This window comes from Mustela erminea, chromosome 12, assembly GCF_009829155.1.
Source record: "Mustela erminea isolate mMusErm1 chromosome 12, mMusErm1.Pri, whole genome shotgun sequence".
Lineage (NCBI taxonomy): Eukaryota > Metazoa > Chordata > Mammalia > Carnivora > Mustelidae > Mustela > Mustela erminea.
This window is the reverse complement of record NC_045625.1, coordinates 35,825,973-35,852,730: the sequence shown is the minus strand read 5'-3', so window position 1 is coordinate 35,852,730 and position 26,758 is coordinate 35,825,973. Positions and strand designations below refer to the sequence as shown.

At 47.3% G+C, this 26,758-nt stretch overlaps 2 protein-coding genes across 10 annotated transcripts in view; one reads left to right on the top strand and one right to left on the bottom strand.

The window, feature by feature from the left end:
- The window catches only part of RUSC2 (RUN and SH3 domain containing 2), a 70,631-nt gene extending 52,861 nt beyond the window's left edge, over positions 1 to 17,770 (top strand). For 4 of the 7 annotated variants that reach the window (XM_032307353.1, XM_032307355.1, XM_032307356.1 and 1 more), the window contains exons 2-12: positions 4,308 to 6,404; positions 11,682 to 12,311; positions 12,560 to 12,745; positions 12,906 to 13,046; positions 14,095 to 14,171; positions 14,378 to 14,552; positions 14,640 to 14,745; positions 15,442 to 15,488; positions 15,950 to 16,757; positions 16,852 to 16,989; positions 17,075 to 17,770. In XM_032307353.1, coding sequence (XP_032163244.1) covers positions 4,376 to 6,404; positions 11,682 to 12,311; positions 12,560 to 12,745; positions 12,906 to 13,046; positions 14,095 to 14,171; positions 14,378 to 14,552; positions 14,640 to 14,745; positions 15,442 to 15,488; positions 15,950 to 16,757; positions 16,852 to 16,989; positions 17,075 to 17,276 — 4,539 coding nt within the window. In that variant the 5' untranslated portion in view covers positions 4,308 to 4,375 and the 3' untranslated portion in view covers positions 17,277 to 17,770. The remainder of the gene's footprint in view (positions 1 to 4,307; positions 6,405 to 11,681; positions 12,312 to 12,559; positions 12,746 to 12,905; positions 13,047 to 14,094; positions 14,172 to 14,377; positions 14,553 to 14,639; positions 14,746 to 15,441; positions 15,489 to 15,949; positions 16,758 to 16,851; positions 16,990 to 17,074) is intronic. The other 3 variants (XM_032307357.1, XM_032307359.1, XM_032307360.1) reach the window with 3 other exon arrangements.
- Positions 17,741 to 19,916, bottom strand: FAM166B (family with sequence similarity 166 member B). Of its 3 annotated transcripts, none has more exons than XM_032307410.1 (6): positions 19,672 to 19,914; positions 19,050 to 19,273; positions 18,743 to 18,960; positions 18,483 to 18,534; positions 18,209 to 18,261; positions 17,741 to 17,964 (listed from the first exon to the last, which is right to left on the bottom strand). In XM_032307410.1, exons 1-6 carry the CDS (start codon positions 19,725 to 19,727, stop codon positions 17,743 to 17,745), a joined length of 825 nt encoding a protein of 274 aa, XP_032163301.1. In that variant the 5' UTR covers positions 19,728 to 19,914; the 3' UTR covers positions 17,741 to 17,742. The 3 variants fall into 3 exon arrangements, with proteins under 3 accessions (XP_032163301.1, XP_032163303.1, XP_032163300.1); XM_032307412.1 differs by having other exon boundaries at positions 17,849 to 17,964; positions 18,209 to 18,406; positions 19,050 to 19,240; positions 19,672 to 19,916; XM_032307409.1 differs by having other exon boundaries at positions 17,849 to 17,964; positions 18,209 to 18,406; positions 19,672 to 19,910.
- Positions 19,917 to 26,758: the final 6,842 nt, after the last annotated feature.

Genomic DNA, 26,758 nt, shown 5'->3' with positions numbered 1-26,758 from the left:
TTGGACGACTGCCTTCGGCTCAGGTCATGATCCTGGAGTCCCAGGATCGAGTCCCGCATCAGGCTCCCAGCTCCATGGGGAGTCTGCTTCTCTCTCTGACCTTCTCCTCATTCATGCTCTCTCTCACTGTCTCTCTCTCAAGTAAATAAATAAAATCTTTAAAAAAAAAAAAAAGAAAAAAGAAAAGAAAAAGAAAACAAATGTAAGACAAGCTAAGAGAAAATATTCTCAAGATATGTCTGACGGGAGTGCCTGGGTGGCTCATTCCTTAGGCATCTGCCTTGGCTCAGGTCATGATCCTAGGATCCCTCAATCAAGTCCCACATCAGGTCCCTGCTGGCAGGAAGCCTGCTTGTCCCTCTCCCACTCCCCCTGCTTATGTTCCCTCTTTCACTGTCTCTGTCAAATAAATACATAAAATCTTTTCTTTTTTTTTTTTTTTTTTAAAGATTTTATTTATTTATTTGAGAGAGAAACAGTGAGAGAGAGCATGAGTGAGGAGAAGGTCAGAGAGCGAAGCAGACTCCCCATGGAGCTGGGAGCCTGATGCGGGACTCGATCCCGGGACTCCGGGATCATGACCTGAGCCGAAGGCAGTCGTCCAACCAACTGAGCCACCCAGGCGTCCCTAAATACATAAAATCTTAAAAAAAAAAAAAAGACCTATCTGACAAAGGAAATTTTAAAACTCCTACTACTCAATTATAAAAAGATAAACAAGTCCCGTTTATGAGTCCACAAATAACCAAGCACTTACCACGTTCGGAGCACTATGTATAGGTTCTGGGGACACAGAGTTGACTATATTCCAGTTTCTAACCTCAGGGAATGAACTCTAGTTTGGGAGACAGATACATAAACAACATTGTAATACAGCTCTCTGTATCCTCCAGCCAAAGGTTCTTCATCATCTTCTGTATCCATTTATTCTCTCTCCCTGGTTTAGAGGATCAGCCTTCTAGACTCTGTGTCATTATGTTTTTCCATTTTGAAGCCTGTATGACTCAGTAATAGTTTTGTGAATCAAATCAAAAGTTCTTATGTCTGTACGTTTTATTTGTGAATGCTACTTGAAAATAGTGCTGGGGACGGGGGGTTGGTTGCTATTCACTGAAGATCAAATGATGGCTGTAGCCCGTAGGTTTTCCTGAAAGTACTCCTATCCATACAAGACAGTTTTCTATGCTCCTTTTAGTCCAGGTGTCATATGATAGCCTAGACTTTGGGGAAACTTAATACTCTATGTAAGGGGAAGCTGCCCTCTCTAAGCCCTGAACCCACTGTATCTGTGTTGTTTAAAGAAAACAAAATGAGGCATCTGGGTGGTTCAGTTGGTTAAGCATCTGACTCTTGATTTCAGCTCAGGTCATGATCTCAGGGTTGTAAGATCAAGCACCATTGCCAGGTTCCGTGCTGGGTGTGGAGCCTGCTTGAGAGTCTCTCCCGCACCTCTCCCCCCAAATCTAAAAGAGAGAGAAAAACAAAACTGTTTAAATTATGTACATAATAAATATTTATTATATACAAATTAGAAAATACAAATGACTAGGATTTCTGGAGGGATGGTAGGTAGGGGGTTGAGGAAGTGGATGATGGGCATTAAAGAGGGCATATGGAAAAAAAAAAAAAGGCATATGATGTAATAAGCACTCGGTGTTATATGCTGATGAATCACCGAACTCTACCTTTGAAACTAATAATACACTATAGTTAATTAACTGAATTTAAATAAAAATTTAAAAAGAAAATATAGATGAAACAGTAAAATTAAAAATAATCCGACATTGCTCAATAGAGTTAAGCACTATTAATATTTTGTTGTATATGCCTTCAAATTTTCTCTCATGCATATTGATACGGTCTGAATATTTGTGTCCCCTAAAATTCATATGTTGAATCCTAACCTCAAAGGTAGTGGTAGTAGGAGATAGGGCCTTGGGAGGTGATAGCCCATGAGGACAAAGCCCTCATGAGTGGGATTAGTGCTCTTACAAAACAGGCTCCAGAGAGCTCCCTTGTCCCTTACACAATATAAGGATACAGCTAGAAGGTGCCAGCTATGAACAAGGAAGAGGGCAGAATGTAGCCATTCTGGCACCTTGATCCTGGACTTCCCAGGCTCTAAGACTGTGAGAAATAAATTTCTCTATTTGTAAGCCACATAGTCTGAAATGTTTTGTCATAGCAGCCTGAACAGACTAAGACACGTAATAGACATGTATTTATTTACAAAAATGGTGTCATACTCTGCATGCTGTTTGTAATCTGCAGTTTTACTTAACATTTTATTAACATTTTCCCAAGTCAGTAATCATATTAACATATTATTTTAATGATACTCTGCTCTGTACTTTTTTGTGGATTGTTGTTACTGGAATTTTAGGTTGTTTGCAACTTTCTGTTATCCTTGTAGCACGTATATTTGAACCCAAGTTTTCTTGGTGAAGGAAGAAAAGAGATGGGGAGTCGTGAAGGGAAAATTATCTCATGTACTTAATAGCTAAATTTCCTAAAAATCCTCGTTATTCCTCTCAACAAAATCCCATACTTGAAGGCAGCTTTCTTTCTTTTGTCTTTCTCAGTTTGTGTCTGCAAATGCCTAATCCCCTCCATTGCTCAACACCCATTCCCTTCCTCATCTCCCCTTTCCTCTTCTCATAAATCCTAATATTTTTTCTATTTTTAAAAAAGGTTTTAAATAAAAGCTTTGTTAAGGTATAATTCACATACCATAAAAATCTATAGATTTGATTTTACTGACAGACTTTCATAATTATCACCACTGTCTGATTTCAGAACATTTTCATCACCCCAGAAAGAACTTCCGTACCCATTAGAAGTCACTCCCCATTCCCCAGTCCCCGGCAACCACTAATCTGTTTTCTGTTTCCCTGGATTTGCCTATTCTGGACATTTCATATAAATGGAATCATACAACACCATACAAAGAAGCCTTTTATGACTGGCTTCTTTCACTTACCTTTTTGAGGTTCATTCAGATTGTAGCATTGATCACTACTTGATTCCTTTTATTGCTAAATAATATTCTATTGCATGCATATATCAAATTTTTTAAAAAGATTTTATTTATTTGACAGAGAGAGACACAGCGAGAGAGGGAACACAAGCCGGGGGAGTGAGAGAGGAAGAAGCAGGCTTCCCACTGAGCAGGGAGCCCGATGCGGGGCTCAATCCCAGAACCCTAGGATCAAGCCCTGAGCCGAAGGCAGACGCTTAATGGCTGAGCCATCCAGGCGCCCCTATATCAAATTATTTTTTAACATCGGGGGTTTTTTGCAGCTTTATCTATCTATCTACACTGGGGCTCCTGGCGGGCTTAGTTGTTAGAGTGCACAACTCTTGATCTCCGGGTTGTTGGTTCTGTCCCCACCTTGGGTCAAAAGATTACTTAAAAATAGAATCTTTAAGGGGCGCCTGGGTGGCTCAGTGTTGCCCCTGCCTTCGGCTCAGGTCATGATCTCAGGGTCCTGGGATCGAGCCCCGCATCGGGCTCTCTGCTCAGCAGGGAGCCTGCTTCCTCCTCTCTCTCTGCCTGCTTGTGATCTCTCTCTGTCAAATAAATAAATAAATAATCTTAAATTAAATAAAATAAAGTCTTGAAAAAGGACAAATGTAGAAGCTCCAGGACAGTAGGAGGGAGAGTGAGGATCGCTAGCCCACAGCCAGCAGAGAGGGACAAGCATTCTGGGGCTCAAAGGAGAAAATGAAGTGACATGGGGGCAGACCATACAGAATATTTAAAAAACAGTTTTCTTGCAAAATTAATAGCTTATTGCCATGAGTACATGATGTAGTTCGTACTCATGAATTTACCCCTGTCTGAGAGCTGGCAAACTGTAGCTGGGTTTATGGCATCTCTCTGTCCCCCTCAGGGCCGAGCACCCTTTCAGCATCCTAGATGATTTTTCTAAGTTTTCATGCTTTTTTTGTAGTTGGGACTTATCATCATCGTTTACTGCTAAGAACATGTCCTTGAAAGAAAAGGAGAAATTACTGTTCTTGAGATCCCCAGACCTTCATAGGTGGCATGAAAAGGGGTTTGCCCTTTGTCACGAGTGGATGCATGGCCGATGTGGAATGGAGCAGGCACTCAGGAGCTGGACCTGTGCCATGTGGAAAGTCCGGCAGGGTGGCCTTACTCTGTCGGGCTGTGCTCAAGCTCCATCTTGACTCTGAGTCTTTTCTCCCCTTGGGCTCTTCTCCATCTGAAAATGCTTTGGGAAAGGGCATGTCCCTGACTTCCAGGGAGGTGACATTAGGTTCCCTTTCTTTCCCTCTCTCTCCAGGTGCCAAGCTCTCCTGATGAAATGTGTTCTGCCCCACTGGGCTCCGGGGGCAGTGTCTGGTGCTGTTGATGCCCTTGTTCGAAATTTCCAGAATGGATAGTCCCCCAAAGCTGGCTGGAGAGACCCTCATCGTCCACCACATCCCCCTGGTGCACTGTCAGGTCCCAGACAGGCAGTGCTGTGGAGGGGCAAGTGGAGGTAGTGGGAGCACCAGATCCAATCCTTTCTGCCCCCCTGATCTGGGCATCACCCAGCCTGATCAAGACCTAGGACAAGCTGACTCGCTGCTATACAACAGTCTGCACTCTGCTGCAGGGGGATCCGCACGGCCTGCAGACAGCACGAAGAGTAGGGTTCGGGATGGCAGAGGCCCTGGGGCCCCTAAACGGCACAATCCTTTCCTGCTGCAGGAGGGTGCGGCTGAGCCAGGACTTAGTGATCTGTATGACGACAGCATTGGTGATAGTGCCACCCAGCAGTCCTTCCACCTGCATGGGGCTGGTCAGCCCACCTTCCATCTGTCCCCTTTCCAGCTGCCACCACCTGGCCCCAGAGCGGGCAGGCCATGGGGGGCAATGCGTAGTCGGGCTGGAGTAGTGGAGGGGCAGGAACAGGAGCCGGTGGCCACCTTGGAGAGCCAGCACTGCAGCCCTAGCCATTGCTGCCGGCCAGACCTGGAAGCAGAGACCATGGAGCTGGATGAGTGTGGGGGACCTGGGGGGAGTGGCAGTGGGGGTGGAGCCAGTGATACCTCTGGCTTTTCCTTCAATCAGGAATGGAAGCTCAGTTCAGATGAGTCCCCAAGGAACCCAGGATGCTCAGGCTCGGGGCCTCAGCACTGCCGCTGCAGTAGCACCTCCAGTCAGTCCGAGGCGGCTGACCAGTCCATGGGCTACGTGAGTGACTCCTCCTGCAACAGCTCAGATGGTGTGCTGGTCACCTTCAGCACCCTCTACAACAAGATGCATGGCAACTCCCGTGCCAATCTCAACTCCGCCCCACAGTCTTGCAGCAACTCTTCTTTCTGTAGCCACTCAGACCCTGGCGCCTTCTACCTGGACCTGCAGCCCTCCCCAGCCGAGTCGAAGATGTCTTGTGAGTCCCACCACCCTGACAGCGGAGGAAGGGAAGGGAGCTATGGCTGTCCTCATGCCTCATCTCCTGAGCTCGATGCCAACTGCAACTCCTACCGCCCACACTGTGAGCCCTGCCCAGGTGTGGCTGACCTCACAGCCTGCTTCCAGAGCCAGGCCCGTCTTGTTGTGGCCACCCAGAATTACTATAAACTTGTCACCTGTGACCTCTCCTCCCAGTCATCCCCAAGCCCAGCTGGCTCTTCCATCACCAGCTGCTCTGAAGAACACACCAAGATAAGCCCTGCACCAGGCCCTGGCCCAGACCCTGGCCCTAGCCAGCCCTCTGAGTATTACCTATTCCAGAGGCCAGAAGTCCAGACAGAGGAACAAGGAGTGGTGGGTTCCTCAGTGGAAGCAGCAGCTCCTGTGGGCCCCGGTGTGATCGAGGGGCAAGTGTATACTAACACTTCACCCCCCAACCTTAGCACTGGACGCCAGCGCTCTCGCAGCTGTGATCGCAGCCTCGCGCGCAGCCCTCCTGTCCGCCTGGGCTCACTGGAACGCATGTTAAGTTGCCCAGTGCGCCTGAGTGAGGGTCCCGCGGCCCGCGCTGGGCCTGGCTCACCACCTCGGCGAGTCACCTCCTTTGCTGAGCTCGCCAAGGGCCGGAAGAAAGCTGCAGGCTCTGGCTCCCCGCCACTCCGAGTGAGCATTGGGGACTCCTCCCAAGAGTTCTCACCCATCCCAGAAGCCCAACAAGATAGGGTGGGCCCACTGGACGAGGGCACTCGCTGTAGCCACAGCCTACCACCCATGCCCTCAGGGCCCGGCGTGGACATAATTGGCCCAGAGTCCTGGTCCACCCAGGTCTGTCAGGGCCCCCAGTCCAGTGAGATGCCACCTGCTAGCCTCAGAGCTGCTGGGCAAGGACCCCTGGCCCAGCTGATGGATCCAGGGCCTGCTCTCTCAGGGAGCCCAGCCAACAGCCATACCCAGAAGGATGCAAGAGCTAGAGCTGACGGTAAGGAACCTAGAGGCTGGAGAATACCAGGATATGTATGCATGGCCTCCTCAGTGATAGGGCCCTAGCAACCACCCTATCCATAACCACTAAAGGTTCCTCAGCCTAGATCCATCATCTTTCCAGTCCAGGTCATGTCCTACAGTTGTAATGGAGGGAAGGATAAAAAATAACACTGAAATGTCAGAGATTGATATATTGGGAAAGGAAGTATGCAGAGGACTGTGATAGTAAGCCTTGATGACTGGAAAGATGATGGTTCATGGATAGGGACCACAGACACTGATGTAAAAGTGGATTTCCTGGAAAAAGGAGAAAGTCCCAAGTTCAGTTTGGGACATTTAGGAATTTACAGTGCCTAAGAGATATGTCCCATAGGCAAACCACACTGGGTGTCAGTGAGGTTTGTTCTTTGGTCAGTGATTGTTGCTGCTCTTCAAAGAGCCTGAATCCAGACACTTCACCTTTAAGCATCCTGGGCCTGCTCTTTCCCTATTTATTTTATTCCATTTAAATAGTTGTTATATAAATGCTATGTGTTAAATGTTGGTGATAGAGAGATGTGAGGGATAGTCTCTAGCCTCAAGGAATTCTGACTATGGATGAAAACAGAAAAGGTAACATCATTAATACACAGAGATGGGGTGAGGCGCACGCCTGGGTGGCTTAGTTGGTTAAGCAGCCAACTCTTGATGTCAGCTGAGGTCTCAATTTCAGGATCGTGAGTTCAAGCCCTGTATTGGAGCCTACTTAAGAACAAAAACCAGAGATGAAGGTGTACAGTACTGGGCATCTCTAGACAGACTAAAATGTCAGAGAAAGACTGCTAACAATTTGTATTTAAAGCCAGTCTAGAAAGAGGATGAGGAATAGGCTTTGTAGAGACTTATTCTGGGTTCATACAGTTGTCTGTGTGAAACCACAAAGGTGAAGAATAACTTGATGCTTACAAAAACTCTAAATAATTTGGTATAGCCAAATAATTTGGTAGGGTGTAGAGGGAACTATTGAAGGATTTTAATCAGGGAAGTGGCATTTTGGTTGTTTTTAATAGCTTAATGGGATGGTCTTTGCATTTTAGAAAGATCACTGGTTGTTTGGGTGAAAGGCGAATTGGAAAGGATGCCCTGGGGGTCAGGAGACCACAAAGATCAAAGTCATCAGAATAATCGAGGTAGCTGAAGCTTCAAGTAGATGAGAGCGCCCAGGGAGAATGTGTGGAGTTGTAAAGGGAACAAGGACAGAGAGCCCTGAGGATATAATGATTTAAGGGTGAGCAGAGCAACACTCAAAGGTTCTGAGAATAATTAGGAAAATCAGGGGAGAGTAAAGCCACAGGCACTAGAGGAGGTGAAAGTTTCAAAAAAGAGTTGGGTTCAACAAAGTTTTGAAGAGAAATTGCTAACATTAAGGCTGAAGAATCCCGAAAACAACATTTGAGAGTAGTGAGGGGGGAAGCAGATCTCAGAGGGTTTGGAAGAAGAGACAAAGCAGGGAAAGGGAGATAAAGGGGCATGTGCTATGCTGTGGGCTCGGGTCGGGTCCTTTGGCTTCTCGAAGGGAGTGGGTTAAAGAACCATTAATGGTGTAATCTCTGCTGTTGGGGAGATCATAGCCTGAAAAGACTTCACACTCTTAAAAAGACACAGAGAAGCTGCCTTTGGGGTGGAGGATGAAAGGGGAGGCCCCAAGGAGGAGAGGGTTCTGAAACAGCAGAGATTGGCCAGAGTCTCACTCCCTTATTAGACTTCACTACCTGGTGGGTGCCACGGTATGCTGTGGGGATGCTGTGGCTGGCATTCTGAAGGCAAGAACAGTCCTGGTCAGAGATGGGAGAGGCATTTTAAAGCGTTGTGTGTGTGGTTTTTTTTTTTAATCATTGGGTAAGACTTTTCATATAGAGATGCTGTTCTGTTGCATAAGTCTCCAGTGACCTCCCATAGGGTTCCTCTCTCAATTCTGTATGGTTTTTTTTAAAATTAAAGAGTGAATGACAATTCAATGAATTCATGAATGACAAAAGAAGCTGAGATCTCTTTGACATCCTGAGCAGCAGAATCAAGATTCAAAAAGATCTTGGGTGCCTGGGTGGCTCAGTGGGTTAAGCCGCTGCCTTCGGCTCAGGTCATGATCTCAGGGTCCTGGGATCGAGTCCCACATCGGGCTCTCTGCTTAGCAGGGAGTCTGCTTCCTCCTCTCTCTCTCTCTGCCTGCCTCTCTGCCTACTTGTGATCTCTCTCTGTCAAATAAATAAATAAAATCTTTAAAAAAAAAAAAAAAAAAAAGATCTTACCAAATCTGGAAAGAACAAAACAAAAAAGCAGGGGCTAATGTGAAGTTTGATAGGTAAGCTGGACTTGACTTGTGATATTTAATTGGTTGCACATTCAGAATGAGTCAGCAGTTTGGAAGGGCTTCCACACAGTTCAGATGACTGTCTTCATTGATAGACTCCAGAAGGGAGAAGCAGATAGTCCTCTACACCTCTGAACAGTTAGCACTCACCTACAAGTTCTGGTACTTCATTTTAAGAAGGAACTGAAGGACTTTGGTTGTGTCACCTACAGAACAGCAAACTTGGGTGAATGTGGTCTCTGATTTTCTCAAGGGCTGTCCCACAGAAAAGCAAGAAACCTTAGTCTCTGTATTCCCTGGGGACAAAACTGAGACCCACTCCCCAGGTCAGACCCCTCCTTCTTCCCTTATCTCATTCCTCTGCCTCAAACCCTATGCTGGGGACCTGGGGAGGATTTTTTTTTTTAAAGAGTAGAAATAAACAGTCTAATTCAAACATACTTTATATAGCAGGCATAATAAAGCTACTGTTGGGAAGGCCTAATCTGAAAGCCAGGGTCAGTTCAGCCTTGAAATTTGGTATTTAAATAAATGGAAAGGAAGGAGGCATTCCCAACAGGAAAGGCTGTGTACTTAAAGATGGGAATATGGTGGGAAGAGCGGTGTCTATGGCAGGTGTGTGAGTTTGAGTGGAGCAATCTAATTGGTGGCAAGTGTGGATACCTATTTGAGAAGATTAGACTTCATTCTGTGGGCAGTAGGGCCACAGGGGATAAAACTGGTATTTTATGAAGAAATCTGACTTATGTAAGATCTGGTTGCAGCAAGACTAGCCTGAACCAAGGGTGACCGTGGGGATTCATTCATTTAACAAGTATTTATTCAATACCTACTATGTACTGGGCTCTAGTCTAGGCACTGGGGATACATCAATGAACAACTCAAAGCCCTGCTTTTTTGGAGTCCTTATGAGGAGTAATAGATAATGAACAAATAAGATAGTTTCTAATAGGGATAAAATGCTGAAAAGAAAATACAACAGGATAATGAGACAGAGGGTGACTTCCCAGAGGGACTGGGGTGGTCACCACTGAGGTGGTGATATTTGAACTGATGCCTGAATGATGAGATGATTTCAGGTAGAACCAGCAGGTGCAAAAGACCTTGAGATGTTAATTAACTTGGCATGTTTAAGGGCAGAAGGAATTGTGGCTGGAGCATAGTAATAAGCAAGGGAGAATGACAAAGGTTGTTCTCTAAGCACAGATTGGCGATGACAGGAGGGTATATTTTGAATATATTCCCTGGGAGTGATTCTGAAACCCCTCCCTGTTGGGGTTGTGATCACTATCCCCTTAAGAATCAATGAAGTAAATAAATGGGAAAAGATGAGGGATACCATTTCCTGTGTAGTGCAGTGTGATAAAGAGAACATTAGCCCCTATGTCAGACTCCGGCTTAGGCAGAATTCTAGCTCTGGCACTTCCTAGTTGTGTAACCTTGGACAAATGACTTAGTCTCTCTAAATTTCCAATACCCTGAGCTGTCAGGTAAGGATATTAATTCCTGTCTCATAGATTTGTTGAGCCAGAGTTGTCTAGTGAGCCACACCCAGGGTTTCTGGCTTCGTGGAAGCTTGTAGCACCACCTTGTGTCAATTCAGATGTTTATAGTGTGTGCAGTGTTTTATTAGAAGCACAACTCACACAAAGACAGGCTGTGCAGTATCCTGGAATTTTGTGTTTAGTTCTGAGCCCTGTGTGTTGAGAGACGCTGACCTGAAGATTGGCTGAAAGAACAAGAGAGGACCAGTGTTGGGGACCACAGCTCTGTGTAGAGGGAGCAAATGTGGATCCTGAGGCTCCAGTGCCAGGATCATGAAAGAGTAGGAATGGGGTGGATGGAGGTGACAGGAGGCTGATTCCAGCTGCAAATGAAGAAATGTTATGGTTAGATTTGCTTAAAAATGAAATGAGTCAGCTTTAGTGGAGACTGGTGATGAGCAAAAGCTTGAAGTAAATAACATCTTACCTTGAATATCTGTGATCCTTACTCCCAACTCTTTAGGCTTAGAAACAAGGAAATGGTAGTTCTGCCCTTGACAGAAATGGAAGTCATGAGAGGAAAGGTGATAGATGAACTTACTTAAAATAGCAAAATTTTGATGGGGAGGGGGGCAGATGGAGAGTCTTTTTCTTTTTAAGATTTTATTTATTTTAGAGTGAGTGAGGCAGGGGAGGGGCAGAGAAAGAAGGAGAGAGTGAGAGAGAATCTCCAGCAGACTCCCCACTGAGAGCAGAGCCCAACATGGGGCTTGATCTCACTACCCATGAGATCATGACTCATGAGATCATGACCTGAGCCGAAACCAAGAGTGAGAGGCTTAACAAGCTGTGCCACCCAGGCACCCCAGAGGGAGAGAAAGAATCTTAAGTAGGCTCCAAGCCCAACACAGAGCCTGAGATCATAATCTGAGCCGAAATCAAGAGTCAGATGCTTAACTGACTAAGCCACCCAGACACGCTTAAAATAGTACATTTTAAGTGAAAGCAGAATCCTCAAGCAGAATAATCCAAAGATTAAGGGGAAGGTGGGGGCTAAAGCTATGGGTTCAGGAGTCTTCTGTATGAATGTCTGAACTTGAACAATACAGGGGAGAAAATGTAAAGGGAGATCTAAGGATGGAGGTTTAAGATACACCCACCCTTGAAGTCAAGAAAATGAAAAAGGGGTGACTAGTCAAGAGTACAGAAGAGTTCAGCATCGTAAAAAAATAGAAAAAGTTTTATAAAAGATGGGAGGAGCACTGTCACATTCCCAAACTTGGATTGCCCTTACCCCACATTCAATTCCTACAACCCATCCTTCCTGCCCATCTCTTCCCCTCTCCCCTGTGAGCATTATCTGTCTGCTTCTTTGCTTCCTCTCCTGGGGGTCCTAGGGTCTGTCTCTCTGATTCTTCCTTCATCACTGTTGCCACAGGGGGTGGTGCGGACAGCCGACCAGTCCTTCGCTACAGCAAGGAGCAGAGGCCAACCACGCTGCCCATCCAGCCCTTCGTGTTCCAGCACCACTTCCCAAAGCAGTTGGCCAAGGCCCGTGCCCTCCATAGCCTTTCCCAGCTCTACGGCCTCTCTGGCTGCAGCCGTGCACAGCAGCCTGCCCCACTGGCTGCCCCCACTGCTCAAGTCCCAGCCTTAGCTCCCTCAGGGGAGTCACAGGCACCTGCCAACAGAAGTGCCAGAAAAGCTGGGCCTGAGCCAGAAACCTCGCGCCCATCGCCCCTGGGTAGCTACTCCCCCATCCGCAGTGCTGGCCCCTTTGGGCCCAGCACCGACTCTTCTGCTTCCACCTCGTGCTCCCCTCCTCCAGAGCAGGCCACAGCCACAGAAAGCCCACCCCCATGGAGCCGCTCCTGTCCTCCTGTTGCCCGGCCTGCCACCTCCCAGCAGCCACAGAAGGAGGATCAGAAGCTACTGACCTTGGCTGAGTACCGTCTCCATGGAACAGGAAGCTTGCCTCCTCTGGGCTCCTGGAGATCTAGCCTCAGTCGAGCAGAAAGCCTAGCCCGGGGAGGTGGTGAGGGCAGCATGGCCTCCAGGCCCAATAACGGTATGAGCTTTACCCTCCACCGCAAGCATTTCTATACCCCACCACCACCACCCTGGCTGCCTTTGAATGCTTTCTTATTCTCCGACCTGGGGTCAGGGGTTAAAATGTTTATATCTCCTTCCCCAGCTTCTATGAATAATATCCAAGCACTCCCAGCCCTCATTTTATATGGCCACACTGGGTGGATGTGAAATGTTGTCTCCTGCTAACTCTTGCCCGTCTCTTCCACTCATCTGTTCTGCTTTCAGCCAATCACCTATCCCCTCAAGCACTCAAGTGGCGGGAATACAGGAGGAAGAACCCACTAGGGCCACCTGGATTGTCAGGGAGCCTAGACCGAAGGCCACAGGATGCTCGGCTGGCCCGAAGGAACCCCATCTTTGAGTTCCCTGGCTCCTTCAGTGCTGCTGGCCATCTGAACTGCCGGCTGAATGGTGTGTGGGCCAGGTCCCCAGGATGCCCAGAGCAGGCCCCGGGAAGGGCTGGGGAAGGGGGCAGTCCCACAGGAACATGTCCCAGAGAGTATGAGGCACAGAACTGATCTGCGACTCTTGGAAGGATGTTGCTTGAGATTGAGTTTTCTCTTCTTTCCAGGTCAAATAGTGAAGCCATTACCACTGACCTGCCCTGACTTCCAAGATCCCTTTTCCTTGACTGAGAAGCCTCCAGCTGAGTTTTGTCTGTCCCCAGATGGCAACTCAGAAGCCATTTCCATTGACCTGCTTCAGAAGAAAGGTGAATATGACTCCCAGGTCAAGCCAGGAATTCTGTTGTCAGTACCTTTTTGTGCCTATTGCCCTACTGTCTGGTCCTCCAGAATATTTCCCTATTTAGATAGGGAAAGTGCTAGAAAGGAATCAGCACAGGAACTGGGGCAAGAGGCTGAAGTCTGTGCATTTTGTAAGGTGAGTGTGCATGAGTGCACAAGGATCATTTATTAGATGCTTAAGAATCAGGCTTTGGTCTCTTACCTCAGGGAGCTAAGGAGAGTGAGGGAGATTGCCATATCATAAAGCCACGAGCTTTAATGGGAGTATAAGTACCACAGGGCCTAACAGCTTGGGTAGGCATGATGGTAACATCTACTAAGAGATTCAGCAAATAAGGGACCACTGGACTAAGAGAGAGCTGTTTCAGTGAGATGATGGGGAAAGAATTGAGCATAATTGTGGGCTGAAGGGAAGGCTGTGGGAAGGGAGAAGGATGAAGCTGAAGTCCCCTGTAGAGGCAGAGTGGGGAGTTCAAAGCTGGGAAAAGGGAAGAACCTTGAGCAAGGTAGAGATTGAGGGGGGCAGGAAGGAAGATAGATAGAACGTAGTTATGTCTTTTGAATGGATCGTGAAGTTGAATTGATGACCAGTGGCCTCTATTCTCTTGGTAAAGTCAAACCAAGAGTTTGAGAAGATGGTAAAAACTTGGCAATGTGAGAGCATAAGCAGTGTGTCAAAGAGGTCAAAGAGGTACCCTTGTCGGTCACTGTTGTGAGTGGCCCTGGACTTCCTCCAACAACCACTAGCCTGGTTTCTTATAGCGAAGAAGATGGATAGTTAGTTTGATCCAGGACTGGAGCAAGAGGGTCTTGAAGAGGCAATCACTGGGATGGGCCCACTGGCAGTGAAAACAGTACAAGGCTTGAGAACTGGGCAAAAACAGGAAGGGGCCGGGGCCATGTGCAGGGACAGAGAGAGAGAGAGTGGACGCCCCTCTCTCTCTCCAACTCAGTTTCAGCTGAGTTGCCGAGGGACTTGCTTAGGAACCTGTCACATGGAGTTCTCACTTGCAGGGCTGGTAAAGGCGGTTAACACTGCCGTGGACCTCATCGTGGCCCATTTTGGCACAAGCCGGGATCCTGGGGTGAAGGTAGGCAAAAAACTGGCAAGCTGAGCTCTACCCTGCTGACCCTCACCCATTCTATGCTGCCGCCTTCTGCTCTCCTGCACCTAGAACTCAGAATCGGGTACTTTGGGCTGGGGATCACAAGAGAAGCACGCTGAGGCTTAAGAGAGTCAGAGAAGACCAAGGTCGGGCTTCAAACGATTCCTTCTTCTTCTCTACTGCATCCACAGGCAAAGCTGGGGAACAGTTCTGTGAGCCCCAATGTGGGCCACCTGGTTCTGAAGTACTTGTGCCCTGCAGTCCAGGCTGTGCTGGAGGATGGGCTCAAGGCCTTCGTGCTAGATGTCATCATTGGGCAGCGCAAGAACATGCCGTGGAGTGTGGTTGAGGCTTCCACACAGCTAGGTAAGTGCTGGGTGGCAAGATGACCCCAGGCGAAGATTCAGATTCAGGAGACTGGGAATGTGACTGCTAACTCTGGCTTCCCCTCAGGCCCATCCACCAAGGTCCTGCATGGCCTCTACAACAAGGTCAGCCAGTTCCCAGAACTCACCAGTCACACCATGCGTTTCAACGCCTTCATTCTCGGCCTGCTGAAGTGAGTGTGTGGGGAAGCAAGAGCGACAAACCACAGCCATCACCCCTGGGCTCTGCCACGTCTGTGGAACCAAATCCCTAGACTGAGAGAGGCAAGGGAATTTGCAGGCTCTGTGGCCAGGACCCAGGCTCACTTTCTCCCCATCCAGCTTCAGCCTCTCTCAGTGTGTCCCTGGTTTCCCACCACACCCATAGCCCTCTGGCACTGCTCACCAACATGGTCTTTTGCTTTTATAAATTCATAATCTGGCTTATTTGGAAATTAATGTGGTTCTCTGGATATTGTAAACCTTGATCCACCCAATTCCAGCACTACTTCCAAATCCTGCCTGACCATAAGATCCCCTTGAGATCCACATTACAGTATCCTTGCTTCTCAAGTATGAGCCTGGGTCATCCCCTTTGGGATGTGTACCCTGTACTCTCAGTAGCTGCCCTGACTTTTGGGGTCCTAGGCAAGCCACATCCATTCTAGAGGGATGTCATTGACTTTTGAATCACATGTTCACCCCCCTCCCAACATCCCCCACTGACTTCCCAGAACTATTTTACATGAAATGAACTAGGTAACATCCCTGCCATAGAAGGGAGGTGTTCACCTATGCCTCTGCCCTATGTTTGACCCCCTGTCTGTCTCCTTTGTACCTTATCATCTGGCTGTCTCCACAAAGATTCAACTCTGCCTATTTTCCTACAGCATCCGGTCTCTGGAGTTCTGGTTTAATCACCTCTATAACCACGAAGGTAATGCCCGGAACACTACTCTCTCTTGCAAACTCAATATAGGCCAGATCTCAGAGGTTCAGAAGAGGGAGACATGGCTCTTTACAGATGATGAAGGTGGGGAGGGAGACCACCCAAGCGATCATCTTCAGAGCCTGGACTTCCAGCCCAGTCTCTCCCCAGCTTCTACTTGTGTTAGAGCCTTGGAGTCAGCAGGATACTCAGGAAATCTGGAGGTCAGGGTGGCCAGGAAACCCCACACCTCTCCTGTGAACTTGAGGCCGCCACTTAGGGTTGTAGAGGTCACGACCTGCACCAACTTCGGACGGCCTCTTTTGCGCTGGCGTCCACCCAAAGCCACAGTGCCTAGCCTGTGCAGCAGTATGCAGCAGCTCTGCCAGGGCCACTTCTTGGAGGCACCACCCCCCCAGGCCAGGCTCTCCTTCTCTGTGGGGCTCAGGCTCTCTCTCTTGCTCCCCTAGATATCATCCAGACCCACTACCAACCATGGGGCTTCCTGAGTGCAGCGCATACCGTGTGCCCCGGCCTCTTCGAGGAACTGCTGCTGCTACTGCAGCCCCTGGCCCTGCTGCCCTTCAGCCTCGACTTGCTATTCCAGCACCGGCTCCTGCAAAGTGGGCAGCAGCAGCGGCAACACAAGGAGCTGCTGCGGGTGTCCCAGGATCTGCTGCTGTCTGCACACTCGACATTGCAGTTGGCCCGGACCAGGGGCCAGGAGGGGCCTGGAGACATGGATAGGGCAGTCCATGGGGAGCGGGTGAAGGGTGTGGGTGCCCCTGAAGGTGGAGAAGACGAGGAGGAAGAGGAGACAGAAGAGGTGGCAGAGGCAGCTGGGGGTTCAGGGCGTGGCAGGTGGGCCCGAGGCGGGCAGGCTGGCTGGTGGTACCAGCTCATGCAGAGTTCCCAGGTCTACATAGATGGCTCAACTGAGGGCTCTAGGTTCCCCCGTGGTGGCAGCAATAGCAGCAGTGAGAAAAAGAAAGGGGCCGGAGGCGGAGGACCACCCCCCCGAGAGGGAGTAGTTGAGGGGGCAGAGGCCTGCCCTGCCCCTGAGGAGACCCTTGGCCGGGACAGGGGCTGGCCCTTCTGGATGGGAAGCCCCCCCGATTCTGTGCTGGCTGAGCTGAGGCGTAGCCGGGAGAGGGAGGGGTCCACTGCCCCCCCAGCAGAAAATGAGGAAGGAGCCTCAGAGCCTTCACCCGGGGGCATCAAGTGGGGACACCTCTTTGGCTCCCGAAAGGCTCAGCGGGAGACCCGGCCCACAAACAGGTGAGAGGCAACCCAAGGTGTAGATGGAGGGATTTGGGGAGCCTATCTAAGCCAAAGCACAGATAGAGCTAGAGCCCCGGTTGCTCTCCCCTAGGCTACCGTCTGACTGGCTGAGCCTGGACAAGTCCATGTTCCAACTAGTGGCACAGACGGTGGGTGCCCGCCGAGAGCCAGAGCCCAAGGAGAGCCTGCAGGAGCCACACTCCCCAGTCTTGCCCTCCAAGCCTCCATGGTAAGCCCTGGAAGATAGGATTGGGGGCGGGGCTGGGTTTGGCTTTGGGAGGGGTTTCTCTGACCTCCATTTGTTGTTTCCCCAGCGAGGTGAAGGCACTGTGCCATCATCTGGCTACAGGCCCTGGACAGCTGAGCTTCCACAAGGGAGATATCCTACGGGTGCTGGGGCCAGCTGGAGGAGACTGGCTGCGCTGCAGCCGTGGCCCCGACACCGGCCTGGTGCCTCTGGCCTATGTGACCTTGACCCCAACTCCAAGTCCAACCCCAGGAAGCAGCCAAAACTGAGGCCCTGTGCATGCTGGTGGCCTCAGGGACCCTCATAACCCCTGACTCAGAGCCTGAGAGCCCTTCCCAAGCCCTCTGGCTTGGCCACAGAGAGTAGACTGAGAGCTGGGGGCCATACATCCCTGTGCTCAGTATTAATTACTCCCCATTAACTGTCCCAGTGACCTCATCCAGACCTCCACTCAGGAAAGGAGGGAAGGGATGCAGCACTGGGCTGCCAGGATTTCCCCAGCCCATCTGGGCCAGCCCTTCCATAGGTACAGATAAGCATGTCCCTGTGGAGGGAGGTGACCAGAGGCCCATTTGCAGGGTTTCCTAGGCCAGGTAGGAGGAGAGGTGACAGTATTGGGGCCAGCTCCCTAAGCCCCCAAATGTAAATAGGCTGTGGCCAGTGCCTGGTGGTCAGAAGAGGGAGGAGGAGCCCAGGCTTCTGTTTATGTATTTATTTATTTATTTATTACACCTATTAATAAAAAAGGTGCTCGGCCTCCAAACCATTTCTCTTTGTGCCTCCCCCCACCCTCGGGCCCACTTCTCTTCCTTCCAAAAGGATGACTGGGATAGGAAGACAGAGAAGAAAGACCTTGAAGTCCAGGTACCTACACCAGGAGCTGCTTCTGGAGGGTGGTGAGGCCCAGTGCATCATGGGTGAGATGCCCATATGTGTGCCCGAACTGGAACTTATACCCTGTATGGACAAGAGAGTCATGTCACTTGTAGCCAGTGGCATGGAGACCAGTTTCTAAGCCCTCTAAAATCCAGTCACCACTTCCCACTGTGAGATATCTCCATTTCCTTTTTTGCACAGTGAGAAAGCTAAAGTACATGATCCAAGGACAACCCCCCCATATCTATTCCAACTCTCCCAAACCACTTCCACCCATTCCACACACACACACAAATATTCCAGTCGCCTCTGGGGCTATCCTTACCTGGCACATAGCCCCCATAATTAGGTAAAAGGCCCAGGTTCTGAGGGTAGGTCCTAGAAAGTGGAGGGAGAGGTTTGGAATCCTTCTGGGGTCTGCCCCCTGAATACATCTGTCCAAATTCCTGCAGCGCCCGGTTGGTGAGCACAGGAAAGCTGGAGCCGAAGAGGAAGCGGGCACGGGGCACGTAACCAGTGAAGCCTGGGGGGTGAGGATACTGAGTCAGGACCCTTTGGGGGCCTCCCCATGCCTTTAGTCATTACCCACTTCCTCTCACCTGGCATGAAGAACTTGCGAGGATCTTTGTCATCCATGGAATAGGGGGAAGCCTTGGGAGGAGAAGTCAGAGAAAAAAATAAGGCTATCCAATTCAGCCCTCATGCTCCAGTAGAAGCTCCCTGGGAGGTGAAGCTGGCGGTTGAGTCCACATTCCCGGTACCCATAGCCATGCTACTCGTGGCCACCGGCCCGACCTCACAAGAGGTCAGGCTCCCCACTCCGAAGCCCCCGGACCCCCTCTACCCTTCTTGGTCTCACTTGTTCCGCCTCTTGCTGCAGCTCTGGCTCCTTCTCGGCCTCCAGCTCTGACTCGGGCTTTGGCTCTTGGTCTTTCTTGGTGTCTTTTTTACCCTCGGCCTCCTTTGGCAGCTCTTGACTGCCTTGTCCCCCAGACCACTGAGTGAAATCATTTAGAGCCTCATCCCAGACCCTGCTGCAGTTCTTGGCAAAGATGAACTGTGCCTGGGGCACAAAACCTGGGAGGAAGGGGGCAAGGAAGATTTTGATTAGTGTTTGGGGCACACATTCTGGGTTCGGGACATCTGTTCAGACTATCCATACATACCTGTATACCCAGGGATCATGCTGGAGCTGAGTCTTTCATGACCACGCCTGACAGGCAGGCTTCCCCTGGGAACCTCAGGAGATGCCGGAGGCCGGATGGGAGGCAGAAGTGTGCGATGGGCAGGGGGCCAGGCTAGGCCAGGAGATCCTCGAAGTAGCTGACCGGTCATCTGCCCATAGGTCTGGCCCATGCTGAACCGAAGTAGTGGGCAGTGTCCAGTGTACCTGTAGCATAGGACTCACCCGCTCGCCTCTACACTCCCCCCTGCTCCACCACCCCCAGATATACGGAGACCTCTGAAGCCCTGATTTCCTTTTTTTTTTCCTGGATTCAGCTCTGTTTGTTTGAAGCAGGCATTTCTCCATCCTCTCTGGGTTTTCAACCCTTCCCCTCTGCTGTTACCCTGTTACCATGGAGAAGACAACACAGAGCTTCATGTCGGGCCCAGTTACCACTATCCCCTTGCTCTTCCTTTTCCATCCAGCACCATAAATATCTCAGCCCTGGGCCTACCATACCAGTTTGTCTGTTGGCCCCCAAGGTCTGGGTGGCACAGCTCCCTTGTCCTTACATCCCTATTCCCAGAAGCAAGCAGGGGTGTGCTTTTAGGTAGCAGTCTTACCCTGGGATATAATGAGGGTTCTTAGGGTTCAGCCCCGGTATGAAGGTGCTGGTCATAGCTGTGAGAATCCAGCTTTTGTTTCCCTTGGAGCTGAAGCTCCAGGCTGTGTGTACTGTGTCCAGGGCTGTGGGGCGGGGCCAGAGGCAGGAGGCGGTGCCAAGAGAGGAGAGAGGGGAGAAACACTAGTGAGGACTGCCAGGGCCAAGGCTAGCAGAACAGGAGAGCAGGGGTGCACTGGTTTGTCTACTCCAGAATAAATGCAGCCTGTGACGTAGGGGAAACTCTGAGTGTTGCCTCCACGTTCCAGGTGAGAGGTGAGAGAAAACACTGTTAGGTCCTTTCAGCTCTATCTTAAAGAGGGCCCGCCCTTCTTAAACCCCCTGCCTGAAGACACGTGAGTGCTACTCTTTGTTGAGTGTTGACTCAAAGTGATGGAATTCCTGGGAAAGGAGGGTCTCTGAGGGGATCCCAGAGGGGAGGTGACAGGGAGAAAAAGGAACCTAGAGACCTCTAAGCAGTGACATTAAGTTGCTTTTCAATTGTTTTACTTTGACAGTTACTGAATACCCACCATCATCTGGATTATCATTTAACAAATACCGTTATGCCCTGCTAGGCATATTTTGTAGTCAGAAAAGCCACGCTCCACATGACTTCCAGCAAGTCACTTCCTATCTCTGCACCTCTTACAAAATGCAGATACCAGGACTTACCCTGCTATTGTTGTGAGGCTCAAATATATACATAATGTGTTTTGTACCAGCAAAGACTATGTAGTCTTTGTAGGACGGAGTTCATGTAGGATGGAGAGGAAAGACCATGGGCCTGAGGTCAGGCTATCATGGGCTCCTACTAGCTTGTGGCCTCAAGCCAACCTTACCTCGTCTGAGCAAGCGACATAACTTCTGCTGAATGTGAATTCCCTAAACCCAAAATGAAGGTTAAAATAACCTAACTTACCAGGATGCTGTTAAGGATAAAGTCAGTGTGGGAAAGAATTGACCCCAGCACCTGGCACTCAGTTATTAAAACTTAACTTTCTTCTCTATTGTCTAATATTTTCTCTAAGTTTCTAAGACACATGGGAGACCTGTGACTGGTTAGTAAATTCAGTGGATAAGGATTTTTCTACTGTGGGAGTTTAAGGAAAGGAAATATGATGGTAATGTTGGGTTTTTAAGACTGGTGACAAATTAGAATTTGTTAAGAAACCAATTCAGAGGGTGCCTGGATGGCTCAGTTGGTAGGACATGCAACTCTTGATCTCAGGGTTGTGAGTTCAAGCCCCACAATGGCTGCAGAACTTACTTAAAAAAGAAAGGGAAAAGGAAGAGAAGAAGAAAGGAAAGAATGAAGGAAAAGAACAGGGGAAAGAAAGAAAAGAAGGGAAGGAAAGAGAGGAAGGAAGGAAGAAAGGAAGGAAAAAGAATTAATATCCTAAGAGCAGAGAAGTATGGACCAGAAAAGAGCTCTCAGAGACGGGGGAACATGCCTGGAACTCAGCTCTGGTGCTGAGTCAGGGTCAGGCCAGTTTACCTTTCCAGGAGGTAGAACCCCTGTTCTTCTCCCCACCCAAGTATGACACATCCAGGCTGACCAAGCATGGGTCACTGACCTGTGGATTCCACAGGAGCACCAGCCCCAAGGAATATATTTCATGTTCCTCACTGTTCTGCTTTTAAAAAAAAAAAAAAAAAAAAAAAAAACAAACCATGACAGGGACGTCTGCATGGCTCAGTCAGTGAAGTGTATGACTCTTGATTTCGGCCCAGATCATGAGCTCAGGGTCAAGAGATCAAGCCCTGCATTGGGCTCCCATGCTCAGCACAGAGTCTGCTTAAAATTCTCTCTCCCTCTCCTCCTGCCCCTCACCCCCCTGAAATAAATAAATCTTTTTTTTTTTTAATGCACAACAAATTAGAGAGATGGACAAGGAGGAATTGTGTCCCTCCCTGCCTCCAGAATTTCTACAAACGTAATGACAGAACTTCAGTAGACATTATGAAACCTAGTGGGAAGCTAGGTTAACCTGGGAACAAAGCCTAATACAGCAAGGGTGGGTGGGAGAAAAGAAAGGCTTAGGTCCTTGACGAGCTACTGAACTAACCAACCTTTTTATGTGAAATAATTTCATTATTGTTAAAGCCAATTTAACTTTTCTTTTACTTGGACAAGGCATCATAACATAAAAATAAAAACAACAAAAAGTAGTTCAAGTCCTAGCTTTCTTGGGGATGTGGACCTTGTCCAAATTCATCTTAACAAGCCTCAGTCTCTTATCCATAAAATGAAGACACTAATGTTACTACTTCATTGAATAGGACAAAAAGAGCGGGACAAAACAATAGCACAAGATGGTACGTAAAGAGCAATTGGCCCCAGTGTCTAGCTGATGTTAAGTGCTAACCAAAGAGCCATTCATAGTATTTGGTTGGAATGTGGTGGGAATGGGAGAAAGGAAAACTGCTGAGGACAGTAACAGAGGTTGGGAGCTCAGGGGAAAGCATGTGAAGCTAAGAAATTGGAAGGTTAGAATGTGAAGGTAGGGGTATAGAGTAGAAGGTAGGGGCTGGAACAAATTCTGCAGCACTGACCATGGCAGTTAGAATCTGTGTGAATTAATACAATTTAGGAAGCAAGTTACAGTGAGTCTTAGATTTATGTTTATGAAGAAACAGTCCACTTCTCTTGGTGAATGGCCTGTTACTATTGTTGTTTCCACCTGTGTAAACGGTGTTTCTAAGTCCCTGAAGATCGGAAAGGTGTTCTAACCTGGGAAGGAAGTGAAAGAACTAGCTGAGGGGCCCACAGGACTGCTCACTGCCTCTGTGCCCCGATTCCAGGGGATAGTCATCATGGCAACACAACCCCAGTTTTGGGAGCAGCACAGCCAGTGCAGGCGGAAAGAAAGTTTCACTGGGATTATACCTACTCAAAAAATGAGGGTCCAGTTAGTAAAGCCACGTTAGTGCCCTGCCCTGTTCCACACAGCCTGTGAGGTCTCCAGAATAGCAATCTATAACCCTGTCATTCTGCCTTCAATCCTGACCAGGAATTGTGTAAAATTTCAAGTGCAAATATGAAATCATTATGTTGTACAGCTGAAATTAATATTATATGTCAACTATTATTCTTAATTTTTAAAATCACTTGGAATATTTATTTAAAAAAAAATTTCTGGTAGATCCCAAATCAGTCATTTGATTTTAAGGCAATACTGGGCAAGCATAAATCCCCTCAGTGGAGATGAATTAAAAGAAAATCACAGGGCCCTTGAAAAAAATTCCTCAGATCAAGAGACCACCAAAAGTAAAACAAGTAGATACAATGATTCAGTAATTCCACTTCTGGGTATTTACCCAAAGAAAATGAAAATATTGATTCAAAAGGTATCTGTACCCCTATCTATGTTCATTGCAGCATTATTTACGATAGCCAAGATATGGAAACAACCTGTGTCCATTGATAGATGAATGCATAAATATGTGGTGTGTGTATATATATATATATATATATACAATGGAATATTACTCAGCCATAAAAGAAGAATGAAATCTTGTCACTTGCAAAAAACCTGGATGGACCTAGAGGTACTGTGCTAAGGGAAGTAAGTCAGAATGAGAATGACAAATGCCACATGATTTCCCTTATATGTAGAATCTTAAAAAAAAAAAATGAGCAAACAGAAACAGATGCATAAAGAACAAAGTGATGGTTGACAGAGGGGAGGATTGAAATAGGCAAAAAGAAATACACAAAAAGGGAGAGTTGAAATAAAACTACATCAAAAGGAAAGCAAGATAATGTTGAGCATGAGTTTCAGATGCTTACCCCATAGGGAGTGAGACAAAATGGGAGGGGAGACCATACAGTTAGATGTACGTTACTATCAAGGTCTCAGTTTTTGTTTGGGATAGTGGCTTCATAAATGCTTATTATTAAACATTAATAATTAAAGCAGGACCAATGATGAGTCTATATCATAAACCAAGGATTATGATAACCCAAATCTGGGCATTGGACTTTAGAAACTGGTCATATATGGGCTCTGTGCTCAGCAGGGAGCCTGCTTCCCTTCCTCTCTCTCTGCCTGCCTCTCTGCCTACTTGTGATCTCTGTCAAATAAATAAATAAATCTTTAAAAAAAAGAAACTGATTATATAGTCTAGTCCTGACTAGAGCATGGAACTAATAATGGTATAGGCTTGAGCAAATCAAGTCTTTGAGCCACATCTGTAAAATTAAAGAGATGCACTTGATGGTTAAGACTCTAATTCTGGGGTGCCTGGTTGGCTCAGTCAGTGGAACATGCAGTTCTTGATCTGAGGTTGTGAGTTTAAGCCCCATGTTGAGTGTGAATATTACTTAAAATCTTAAAAAAAAAAAAAGACCCTTTCCAGTTCTAACTCCCTTCTCTATTTGCCAGTGCAAATGTTTAATGAGCTTAAAAAAACAAACACATTAAAAAAAATAATAAGAGAAACTTGGACATGCTTTCAGAGTCACTTCTAAATTCAACTATATTTGTAAAAGTTCCATACAGTTTCATTGATCTTTAAAATGTACATTTTCGGGATGCCTGGGTGGCTCAGTTAGTTAAGCAGCTGCCTTAGTCTCAGATCATGGTCCCAGGGTCCCAAGATTGAGTCCCATGTTGAGCTCTCTGCTCAGCAGGAGTCTGCTTCTCCCTCTTACTCCCTTTGTACTCTCTTTCTCAAATAAACAAATAGAATCTTTAAAAAAGAAGAAGAAGAAGAAGAATACTATGCGAAACTCCATGTAACCAAACCAAAGTCTCAGTGCAATTAATATTGTCTGGGAAAATATAAATCAAAATCAACCCAAATGATACAGAACATCCGAATGCAATAATAGCCACTGAAGAACCTGAAAAAGTGGTCAGATAGATGCCTCCCACCAAAAGACCCACATCACACTTAATTCACCAAATAAGTGTTAACTTAATTCAAGACCTGACATATTCAAGAACTAACAACCTCACACACATTATACGATGAAAGATTCTAAATAAAACATCAAACCAGGGATAGCAAATAGCAGGATGCTTGTCTGCTGTCCTCCAGTCTAATGGCAGGTTCCACTAAATGATCATGGCCTCATTCTGGGACTTCTCAAGGCTCTGTAAGACAGCATATTTTGGGGTTTTTTTAATTTAAAGATTTTATTTATTATTTGACAGACAGAGATCACAAGTAGGCAGAGAAGCAGGCAGGGAGAGAGGAGGAAGCAGGCTCCCTACTGAGCAGAGAGCCCGATTCGGGGCTCGATCCCAGAACCCTGGGATCATGACCTGAGCTGAAGGCAGAGTCTTTAACCCACTGTGCCACCCAGGCGCCCCCAGCATATCTTTTTTAAAAATATTTTTTATTTATTTATTCAAGAGAGAGCTCAAGCAGGGGGAGCGACAAAGGGAGAGCCGTATCAAGACAGCATACCTTGAGTGAGTTCTGCCAAAGGCTCAGCATAAGGGATAACTGGCAAATGTTCTCTCTTTATTACCTCTGAATTGAGAGCCCAATACAGGCAGATACTTTGTCTATCTTGTTCACAGGTGTGTATCTAGCATGCAGCAGAGCTGTCTGGCACATAATATGAACTAAACAAAACCCACCAGTATTGTAAAGGAATAATACACGTTAAGATTAGTAGGTTTCTAGGACTACAGCAATGATTGAACTATAAAATTCATCAATGTAGTTAAGATGAATTAACCAAAGGAAACAGCCATTTCATCACTCTAACAGGCCCTGGGGAACTCTTTTAGAAAATTAAATATCCATTTGTGATTTTTTTTTTAAGATTTTATTTATTTATTTGACAGAGAGAAATCACAAGTAGATGGAGAGGCAGGCAGAGAGAGAGAGAGGGAAGCAGGCTCTCTGCTGAGCAGAGAGCCCGATGCGGGACTCGATCCCAGGACTCCAAGATCATGACCTGAGCCGAAGGCAGCGGCTTAACCCACTGAGCCACCCAGGCGCCCCTCCATTTGTGATTTTTAAAAGGCTTTTTAGTAAACCAGGAACAGAAACATGAAAAAGAATATTTGAAATGAACAGCCAATATCAAAACTACATCAAAGAGAAAAGCCAAGGCCAAACAGATCTCATTCATTGTACCAAATCCAATTAACTAGTCACTTAGGGGAATGTTACTGTGAGGTTTCTGAAAAAGGGCTATGGCTTAGCAGAAAAAAGTGCTAAGGATTAGCTATGTTCGTCATGGACATAAGATGAATGCCAGCGATTGAGCCCTGCATCGGGCTCTCTGCTCAGCAGGGAGCCTGCTTCCCCCCTTCTCTCTCTCTGCCTGCCTCTCTGCCTACTTGTGATCTCTGACTGTCAAATAAATAAATAAAATCTTAAAAAAAAAAAAAAAGATGAATGCCAGCATGTAGAGTTGATAGTCCTTCACTTAGGCGATCTTTTAAAAGTCAGAACCAAGACAAGACTAATCACTATTACCTTTATTATTCAGTATTATTCTAGATAGTGTAGACAGTACATGAAACAAAAATAAGAACCATAAAATCTTTTTTTTTAAAGATTTTATTTATTTATTTGGCAGACAGAGATCACAAGTAGGCAGAGAGGCAGGCAGAGGAGGAAGCAGGCTCCCTGCCGAGCAGAGAGCCCTATGCGGGGCTCGATCCCAGGTCCCTGGGATCATGACCTGAGCCGAAAGCAGAGGCTTTAACCCACTGAGCCACCCAGGGGCCCCAAGAACCATAAAATCTTTAAAAAAAAAAAAAAAGAACCATAAATGTTGGAAAAGAAGAAAATAATTATCTACTTAGATAAGAAACCACTGAAAAACAATGAGAATAAGAGTAGTATAAGACCGCTTATTACATGAAAAATCAATTCAAATATGAATAGCTTTACTAGCCAGCACCTACATGTCATGCTGGGGGACTTCAGAACATCTAAGTGGTCCTCAGAGGATTACCCAAAGCAAATCAACTACATAAGCAAATCAACTGCATTAGGTAACTGTGTGTTTGCCTTTCAATAATTTGACTAGATTGTAATCCCTAGAGCAACCACTAAGAAAGTAACTAAAATACTTA